The sequence below is a fragment of the Callospermophilus lateralis genome, chromosome 10 (genome assembly GCF_048772815.1).
Source record: "Callospermophilus lateralis isolate mCalLat2 chromosome 10, mCalLat2.hap1, whole genome shotgun sequence".
Classification (NCBI taxonomy): Eukaryota; Metazoa; Chordata; class Mammalia; order Rodentia; family Sciuridae; genus Callospermophilus; species Callospermophilus lateralis.
This window is the reverse complement of record NC_135314.1, coordinates 92,678,201-92,688,621: the sequence shown is the minus strand read 5'-3', so window position 1 is coordinate 92,688,621 and position 10,421 is coordinate 92,678,201. Positions and strand designations below refer to the sequence as shown.

The window sequence follows — 10,421 nt, the reverse complement described above, 5'->3', positions numbered from 1 at the left end:
CTGATCACTTGTGGTAATAAACAGAGTCAACATGCATTGGGCTCCTCTGTGGGCTACATGCTGTTGGTGTACTTGGGTTGTTGTTTGATCTTGTCAACAGTTGAAAAGAACAAGTATGTTTGGCATTCCTATCCTACTAGTAAACAAGTTGGGACTGAGAGAGGTTAATGTGAAGTGATTGTCCAGTGTCACATGGCCGGTAGATGGTGCAGCCACGAGTAATTCTACAACTGTTTGGCCTCTGAGTTAATGTATACTCCACGTGCTTTGTTCCTGGAGGTTAAATTTGTGTAATAGTTTGGATATGAGGGGTCTCCAGAAAAGCTGCTGTATTGATGCAGGAATATTAGGAGGTAAAATATTTGGATTGTGAGAGCTGTCACCTGGTTTGAATGGACTGAGTGGTAACTGTAGGCAGGAAGGGTGTGCCTGGAGGAGGTGGGTCACTGCAAGTATGGCCTGTAGTGTGGCCTGGAAGGGTGCATTTGCTTTGTGGCCCCTTCCCCACTTCTGTCTCTGCCATGTCCTGAGCTGCTTCCTCAGCCACATCCTCACTCCATGCTCTGCCTCGCCTTTGGCCCAGAGAATGGAGTGGCCCACCATGGACTGAGCCTCTGAAACCATGAGCCCAAATAAACTTTTCCTCCTCTAGGTTGGTCTTATTAGGTATTTTGGTCACAGCAATGTCGCCTAATACAATTCTGAAAGGAAGAAGTTGTTCAATACAGGTTCTGAAGCACTAAATGAGTTCTGGGTGGTATACTACGGCCAGGACTGTCAGGAACCCAGAAGATTCTGCAATCTCCATCCTTTTCCTCCTCCTGCTGACCCACTCTGAAATTATTTCTTTAATTTCACAAATAAAGGTGCAAAATGTCCCCTGGGAAAGGATCCAAGGGATTACTACAAAGTAGAATGGTGGCATTTTGAAAAACCTGATGGTGCCTTGTCAGTACCTCAGCCAAAGCTAAATTTGTAGCAGCTTTTACTAACTTCTCTTAAATTCCATGGTCAATGAAGTTCTAGAAGAAGTCTGCCCAGTTGGGGTCAACAGCAGAGAGAGATGCCTGGAGAAGTGTTCTAGGTAGCAGAACACCTAGGAAAGGAGGCCCAAAATGAAGCAAGGAGCACCCAGTGTTTGTTGATTGACCCCAGGGTTGAATGTGGGAATGAACCTGAAAGAAAGTGACAGGTGCTAGGTAGGTAGTAGACTATCTTAAGGTCTCTTAATTAGCAAATAAAAATTGACCACATTTATTGGTTCTCTAATTGTAGCTTTGAATTTTATTGGCCCCTTGTTATGGTTTAGATAGGAGGTGTCTCTCAAAAGCTAATGTGTAAGACAATGCAAGAAAATTTAGAGGTGAAGTGATCGAGTTCTGAAAACATTAATGTAATCAGTGCATTTATCCACTTGAGTGGATTAACTGGGTGGTAACTGTAGACAGGTGGGGTGTGATGCAGAAGGTAGGTTACTGAGGGTGTGCCTTTGGGAGTATATATTTTGTTCCTGATGAGCTGAGCTTAATCTCTCTCTGCTTCCTGAGGCTTTGTTCTGAGCTACTTTCCTCCACCAACTTTTTTGCATCATCTTTAGCTCAGGGCAATGAAGCTGGTCGGAAACCTCTTAAACCATGAGCCCCAAATGAATTTTTCCTCTTCTAAAACTCTTCCTTGTCAGGTCTCTTGGGTCACAGTGGAGAAAAAGTTGACTAAAACACTGCTGGACTTCATATGTTTAGAAGATAATGCTGGAGTAATATGTCATGTAGTCTTTAAACTTTCATTTCTCCTACCAACATTCATGAATAGTAGCTAAGAACATGATGAGCAGGAAGCCTCCCTTCCCCTAAGGCAAAGGGCTCCTGTTCTTTGAGTCAATGGTATATCAGTTTAGTGAGGGGCAGGCTACAAGGATTAGAGAGCGATCACAGTACATCACAAGGTTCCCTACTTTTTAAAACACAGGCGGTGGTTCATTCATTATAAAGTATTGGAGCTCTTGAAGAAATAAAATTCATTACAACAAACACCTTATAGTTGTAAACTGTATACTTCAGAACCTTAAAGGACAAACTAGACTAGATCTGGGACCAGAGGTGAGGTAAAACATCCCAGACACTATGTAGAAAAAGTCAGCACACCCTTCAAAAAGATATTTATTAAGCAAATATTTGGTTATGGACACTCAAGGAAGAAAAACCAAAGCTGATTTCATAAGAAGATACACGAGAGCTACATTAAACTCTTCTTTAACGTTCACAAAAACCTTAAAAAGAAAGAAAGGCAAAGCATAACATTTCTGACACTTTATGGCAATACAAGTCAATCAAGCGAGTTCTATGTATTAAAATCTATGCAAATCTAGACTACACTATATATTAGTGAAACAGGAAGTTATACTGTTTGGCTCTATTTACACTAGGAAATGTTTTCTAGAATTCTAAATCTATGTTGCTAAGAGTTTTTTTGTGTGTTTGTTTGAGCCAGGGATATGTTTTGGATTTGAGATATTAAAACACTACAAAATCTTTCAAACCGTTCTTCCCTGATACATTCTCTGTGGCTAGAGAGAGAAGAATTCTTGTGGAAAGAACATCTGGAAACATTTGGGCCCAACTTTCTGAGCTTTTACATGAGGCATGTGTTTTGAAGGTGTTGATTATTTTGCCAGTTTTAAGGTTAGTTGACAGTCCTTTGAGCAAAGATATATACAGTGTTTCAACGTTAAATATTAATTGAAATTCTAGTAAATAGCCAAACAATTAGGAGGCAAGTGAACAGGGAAGCTTTTTTTCTTTTTTTCTTTAGGATGATGATAATTCTACGAATCAAAAGAGCTGCGCTCCAACATCCTGCTACAGTAAATGGAAAATTCAATAACAAGCCTCATCCACACTTTCCTCCTCATCTGCTTCAAATTTAAGATTATTGCTAGGGATTAACATGACTAAATTCATTCATGTGAATATATAAGTGATATGACCAGAAAGCAGTGAGATGTTGCTTTCTGTTGATTTTTGACTAGCAGTTTATTTTCTGGATAAAAAAAATATATATATATTTGTTCACAATCACCTATACATCCTGGTTAATACTGCAATTTAAATTGCAAAAAATCATAGGAGATTCATTAGCTGATGAACCATGTTAGACATAGTTTTATCTTGTAACGACATTATTTACATTAGATACAAGGTAGCTCTATTCTATTCACTTATACATTCTGATGAAAAACATTTTACATATGTAAATCTGTATGTCACATTTTAAATACGTACACACCATTTTTTAAAAGACAAGAAGAGTGTGTTCAGGCACCAGTCTTGCAAAATATCTCACAGTTTTTAAAAATATTAAATTCAAGTATGAGGATAAATGAAAAAAAATAACTGAAACTGTTAATGTTGCACTAAAAATTGTAAGTTATGATGATTTCAGGTTTATAATAAAAGCATTTGCATGAAAAAAACCCTGGTATTAGAAGTCAAATCCCACCATAACAATCTTCATTACAATAGAAAGTTCACCATAGGGATGAGGGGGGAACTCAGTGACAGAATAGTTGTATTTAATTCCTAGCAACACACACACACACACACACACACACACACACACACACACCCAGATGACTCTAAGATGGTTTTCAAGCTGTGACCAAGCACTAGAAGCATTTTTTAAAATTCCATTACCACAAAACTTCCAAAGTTAAATAACTCATGGCAATGAATGTTTGCTTTAAAGAAATCATTAGAGAGTTCTTGCTCACATAACTGTCATTCCCTAAAATGAAAATGATCCAATATTTGATTTTGAGACAGTGCAAGATGTGGTGATAAAAACCTCATTGCTATTTAACCAGAAATGTGGAAACATGGTCAGATTTTTTAAAAAGCCAATTTCTTTGTTTTCTCTACATTAAAAAGAATGCTCTGAGTTTGATCATCACTAGCAAACACATTAATTGCGTCTACAAATTTTACTGGTTCACATGGGAGTAGTCCATTTTGAATTTATTTTGAGCCAAATATGCGACACAGTGAAATAAAGAGCCCCTTGAAACATTGGGGAGCCATTTAATACAGAACAACTGGAGATGTTTACTTTGTAATTTAAATATACTTATCAGTTACCTACTGTAACAAAATTCTCAAATGATTGTGAGCTCATAAGACATAAATAAAATCCTTGATTTGTTAATTGTAGAAGTTTAGAACATAGCAGGCACATACTAAATGTTTATGTAGCCTTTAGAAACAATTTTCCTCAGGATAATTTCCTCTTTTCCCTGAGTCTTAAATAATATATGAAATACAATAATATAAAGGTACAATCAATAAAAGCAATGGTTGGAAAAGACAAATTAAAGATTCTTTTCTCTAAATGTATCGGCTGAGTTCTGAGTTCCCCAGATGGACCAGTGAAGGACAGTGGTGATGGTGGTGGTGGTGGGGGCAGTGAGTAGGTGAAGAAACTAATTAGAAGTGGGTTTGTTTTTCTCCAAGGCAATCAACTATGAGATAGAGGATAAGCTTTGAAGTTGTTGTTTATTTCGTCTTTGGGATTTACTGAGCACTGCTTAGAATAATGATGCTAAATGTCCTAATAATATCTCATGTACCTAATGCATCAGTGTACTTTTTAAAAATATCAATGAGATTCTAAGAAATAACTGAAAGATTAATTTGCTGAAGTTCTATATTCAGACCAAATTTATGGTCCAGTTTTATTGTCCAAATAGATTTCAGGAATATTTCTCTAGAGAAATAATTCTAAAAATAGTCAATCAATTATTTCAGCAAGGTAATCTTTTCTTTGGGTGGGTGGAAAACAATCATGGCAGTCATTTCCCTAAAAGACTTAATCAGTTCCGTAAGTTAAACCAATAATCTTAGGGAGAAGCTATTTATATGGTAGTATTGCACAGGATTATGAAGAAATCATTTTTGGAATAGCACATTTAAAATGCAAAGGGTTGACTATATAGGGAGCAATGTTAATATAAATGAAAATTTTATCTTTGTAACTGATATGTATGAGATTTAGTTGAAGGTGTTGACTCATTCATAATTATGATTAAGAGGGAAACTAGAAATTCCATAAACATATCTATCAGATAAGCAGTGGGATGTAAAAAGCTGAACTAATTTGGAGACAGAACATGGCATAGATATTTTGAAATAAATGACTTCATGATTTTAAAAAGTTTTGAATATCAACATGCAGTAACATTTAGGGATTCTGAATCTTTCACATGAGCTTCTCCATTTCAAAAATTTCTGTTCATTACATTTCCTCTAAGCTTGCCAGTATAAGTTATAATTATTCTCTTATTCACAAACCAAAGTCTTATGATTGGCTTAAGTATTTTTGTTAAGCCAAGTAAGATGGTTTATGATTACCTGTACTTTTTGTAAAATTTTATTTCCTGAATATTAACACATACAATTACTTTAAAAATGTATCTTACACACTCTTAACATCCCTTTCTCTTCAAAACATGAAGAATGGGACATTGAAGTATTTTTTTTTTTTTTTTTTTTTTTTAGGATTTATCACTTTAAAATTCTGCTATGCTAATTCACTGTATAAACATTCAGGGAAGGGGTAAACTTTAATAAAACCTTTTATGTAAGATTAATGATAATTTTTATTTAAAATAAATACACTAGAGCTGCCCTGTTTAGTATAGTCACCTATGGTGAACATATTCAGCTTTTGAACACTTGAAACGTGCCTAGTACAACTGAAAAACTGAATATTTTTAACTCACCTTTAAAAAACTTGTTGTTTTAGCTAAGGGAAAATTTTGAAGAGTATTTAGATAATTAAGCTGTTGATCTACTTTTTCATCTATTAAATTTGATGAAATCTAAATTCATCCACTATTACTGATGAAAACTTCATAGCCCAATCGAGGTGAGTGGTAAGTGTGAAAACATGCTGGACTTCAAAGACTTACTGTGACAAATAGAATGTAAATTTCTCATGAATCATCCTATAATGATTACTTAGGTGACCTGTATTACTTTCCTCTTGGACAGCACTGCTCTAGAGCTTTAGGAAAATTGCTAGTTTTTTAAAGTCATGTTTTAAAATTTTAATGTCATTCTATTTAGCCAAATAATTATGACCTTCGTGAGAAAGGGAATCCGATTTAGTGCTGAGTGCCCTAATGGCCCACTCGGCACCTCTTCCTTTCTCTGAATTGCAAAGCACCAGCTGCAGAAAGCAAATCATGGAGGGAGGGGGGGAGATGCAGGAATAGCGTGTGAGAACACTGATGAGTGTACAATCAAATCAAACTGCTCATACCCTACAAATTCTCTTTTCTTTCCCCTAACGGTTTCCAGATCCAAGTGTCCCTAATTCCAAAACCGACCTCCAGCTTTCCTCCCAAGTTCCGCTGTGCCATGGCTTCCAGTGTAGAATAATAAGCGATGACTGCTCAGCAATGTGTCTGTCAAGTATTAATACTAGATTTTGTCCAGGCCCGGGAACTTTCATCCTTCAGAGTGGAGAGCTTTCTCTGGGGGAAGGAACTAAATCCCAGAAGTTTCAACACCGCTACCCGGTACTTCTTGGACATGATGTTGTACAGAATGGGGTTGATGGCCGCGCTGAGGTAGAAGAGGACGAAGGACACGAGGTTGCAGTACTGGCTGATCTGAGCAATATCCAGGGAGCCCGGCTCAAAGGATTTGGAAAATAAATACCTCCCCACGTGGAAGGGCAGCCAGCAGAGGATGAAAGCAAACACCACTACAGCTGAAAGGAAATGGGAGAGAGATCGTCACTTCCAGAAATGTTACTGCAAATGACATTCTATTTTTAAAATTTAGTTGGTTTTGAGTATGTATAAGGTGGATGCTGAGAAACACTATGTACTGCTCTTGACATGGAGGAACGCTGTGCTCTTTTTTCCCCTCTTCCATTTTAACAAAGACTGACTGACTGAACCACAGTAGACACCGACTGAACTTCCCAGTCACTTCTAGTTGAGCTATTTGATTGGATGATTGAGTTTGCATATTGACTCAGCTGAAGCCAATTTTTCACAGTAAACTATCATTTTAAATGTGTTAGATACGATACAAACATATATCAGGTAAGGTACTCAACCGTATCTGTGAATCAGAGTTTCCTGGGTGCTTCAAAAATACAGATTCCTTGGATATAATATGGACTTGCAGTATTAAAATCTGTAGGAAGGAGAGCAGGGTACCTACCTCCTTTCCTCTCTTCTCCTCTCCACCCCTCTCCCTAGATGAGGATTTACAATCTTGCCAATGCTGGTCTTGGCCTTGAATCCCTGAGTTCAAGTGATTTTCTGACCTCAGCCTCCTAAGTGGCTGGGACTGAGGGGGGATGGGCCATCGCATTGTCCAGCTTCTTTTTTTTAAGTTTTACAGAGGATTGACTCTTTCTTTCTTTTCTTTTCTTTTTTTGCACTTCGGGGGATTGAAAACCCAGGAGTGCTTTACCACTGAGCTACATCTTCAGCCCTTTTTCCAGGGTCTTGCTAAATTGCCCAGGCTCACCTCAAACTTGGAATCCTTCTGCCTTTGGAAACAAGATTAAAAACCACTGAGATGTCTATGTCACCTACAATAGACCTAAGAAAGGTAGAAAAAGCCTTTAAACTAATAAACATTATCATCCATCCAAAACTTCATTTTGCTCATTTAAGATTTTTTCCCAAGACTTCTAAACTTTTAGAGTAAGTTTTTAAAATTCAGAAAGCAAAGGAAAAAGTAATGTTTTAATCCTTGCATTACTTTAGTGATCCCCTTCAATTGTCAAGTAAGAAGAAAATTAATATTGATGTTGAGACACCAAGGAGGCAACTAATGGCTTAAAAAAAAAAAACTGCAGGAAATTCCTAAACTTATTCTCAAAACTAAGTTACATAGTAACAACTGAACTACAACTGAACTACCATAGCAGAAAGGAGAATGTCACAGGTGAGAGCTGGGAGTCCCCTGGAGGACATAAGCAGGTTTACAATCCATGATTCACATAGGGAGAATCACTGGTCTAGAAATAAAATCTGACATTCCTTAAATAAACTCTCATAACTTTAATATGCAGGATCTTGGATTTATAAAATTGCAAATATGAAACCACCCTGGAATAACTTCTTTGAAGCACTAAATATGCCAATGGGTATGAAATGTTAATTAAAACGCCAACTAACATAATATCAGATGCTGATTCTGAGAAAGCAAGCAGAATTAATATTTTGCTTGGATATGGACACACGTTTCCATTTGCTACTTCACCTGTACCAAACACACATCTTTAAAGAGGTTGAATTCATGTAATAAACATTCAGCACACTAGTTGTGACACTGCATCCAGATGTTCCTGGAGGGCCATTTAAGGGTAGTAAGTCCTGTCAGCTTCCATGGACTCCCTTTCTGCTCTTGGAGCTCTGCTTACTCTAGTTTATTCTGCCTTACCCTAGTTTATGCCACCTAGAAAGACAGATAATCGTGATAACAAACATAAGGAGACCTAAGCACTGATTGTCACTGACTTCCTTACAAAGCCATATAAATAGCAGCAGGATTAACAGAGTTGATGTGATTTTCCCATGAAAATGCAGGGCAGAAAACAAATCACAAAATTGAAAGAAAAGAATGAATCATCTCTAACAGAATCATCCAAAGGGATCATGGTTTTGGTTAAATTGAATGAATACTTTCTAGCTTTAATGCTTGCTTTCCTTGATGTAACTTTGATATTCACAAATTCTATTTGTTTTTTTTTAATTTTTTATTTGTTTTAATAGTTACACATGACAGTACAATGACCTTGACATATCATACATTTGAATCAGATGGAATATAATTTCTGATTTTTCTGAGTGTACAGGTTGCAGAATCATATTGGTCATGCAGTCACCTATATACACATAGTAATAATAATGTCTAGTAGAATGACACAAATTCTATTTGAAGCAGGAAGCTTAACCTCACCTTTTGTGAAATATCTCAGTTTTGAAACGCGTTTCTGGGCTGAGATAAAATAGATTTTAGGGAATGACAAAGGTGGGTCATTTTTCCCATGAAGAAGAGAAAGAAGATACAAGAAGAAAGGACAAAGAGAGAGAGAGAGAGAAACTAAAAGAGATGTCAAGACTACAATTACCTAGAGGGTCAGGGGCAGGAGGAGAAGGGGGAAAAGGTTGGAAGGAGGGGAATGGGGAGGGGGAGTTAAGGAAGGGTGGAAATAATATTTGAGAGACACACAGAGAAACAGACCCAGAGGAATGGGAGAGACTCGGGGAGAGATAAATAGAAACTGGAAATCAGAGAGAAGTGGGAAGGCACTCAGGGAGAGGAGAGAGCCCCGGAGAGGAAGCCCGAGGGTGCGCTGATACTCACCCAGCATTTTCACAGTTTGCTTGTGGTTCTTATCTCTGAGCGAGGCGCCCACCGCTGCATCTCCGCGCCTCCTCCGCCACAGCTTCCTGCCGATGAGACTGTAGAGGACAGTTAGGCAAAAGACAGGCAGAAAGAAGAAGACGCTGGATACCCACACCATGACTGTGAGCAGTCCGGAGCGCACCGCGAACTCGGTGGCGCGGCACTCGTTGGTATCCCGAGGGTCGGTGCCATTCTCGTGCTCCACCCCGACTAATACAAAGATGGGTCCGGCGCTGCAGAAGGCCACGGCCCAGATGACCAAGATGACCAGCTTTACCCGGCCCTTGGTGACCACCACCTTGGCGCGCAGAGGGAAGCAGATAGCGAAGTAGCGCTCGACGCTCAGCGCTGTGATGGTGAGCACCGTGGCATAGGTGCAGCTCTCGCTGACGAACTGGAAGAGTTTGCAGAGCAGGTCGCCAAAGTTCCAGGGCCGGTATTGCCAGAGGCGGACGAGGTCAAGGGGCATGCAGAGGAAGATGAGCAGGTCCGAGAAGGCCATGCTGGACAGGTAGAGGTTGGTAGTAGTGCGCAGTTCCCGAAAGCGCGACACCACCAGCATGGTGAGCAGGTTGCCCGCGATGCCCACCACGAAGAGCGCCACACAGGTAGCTGTGACGCCCGCCAGCAGCGGCGCGGGGAAGAGCGGCAGTAGCTCGTCGACCAGGGAGTCGTTAGTGGGGAGAGCATCCCAGTCCAGGTCCGCCAGCGTGAGGTTGGGCTCCGGTTCCCCGCTTGGCGTCGCGTTCCACATGCTGCAGGCTCAGCTTCAATGGCACCGGGACGCAAGTGTGCTGGGAGTCTGGATCAAGTTGGCCCCCGAGAAGGTTCCCTTAGGCGCGGGAGAGTGAGAAGAGGCAGCACCCGCGGGCGCGTAGGGAAGATGCTTGGAGAGGAAAGACCGGGGCGAAGAAGCAGAAGTCCAGTGGAAAGGTGAGATAGGGAAAGCAGAGGAGAGAGGGAGAGTGTGACCTGCTGCTCTCTCTAGCA

The 10,421-nt window shown here is 39.6% G+C and overlaps 1 protein-coding gene across 1 annotated transcript; it reads right to left on the bottom strand.

Annotated features, from left to right (window-relative positions):
- Positions 1–6,463: 6,463 nt before the first annotated feature.
- On the bottom strand, positions 6,464–10,185 carry Ghsr (growth hormone secretagogue receptor). The gene is made up of 2 exons (XM_076868693.1): positions 9,390–10,185; positions 6,464–6,768 (listed from the first exon to the last, which is right to left on the bottom strand). The coding sequence occupies exons 1-2, from the start codon at positions 10,183–10,185 to the stop codon at positions 6,464–6,466; spliced, it is 1,101 nt and encodes a 366-aa protein (XP_076724808.1).
- Between the last annotated feature and the right edge of the window lie 236 nt (positions 10,186–10,421).

Excerpts from the sequence above, each read along its gene's own strand:
- Ghsr (XM_076868693.1), bottom strand. The coding sequence starts at position 10,185 with ATGTGGAACGCGACGCCAAGCGGGGAACCGGAGCCCAACCTCACGCTG. Across the intron at positions 6,769-9,389 it reads GCAAACTGTGAAAATGCTGG|CTGTAGTGGTGTTTGCTTTC; the intron begins GTGAGTATCAGC and ends ATTTCCTTTCAG.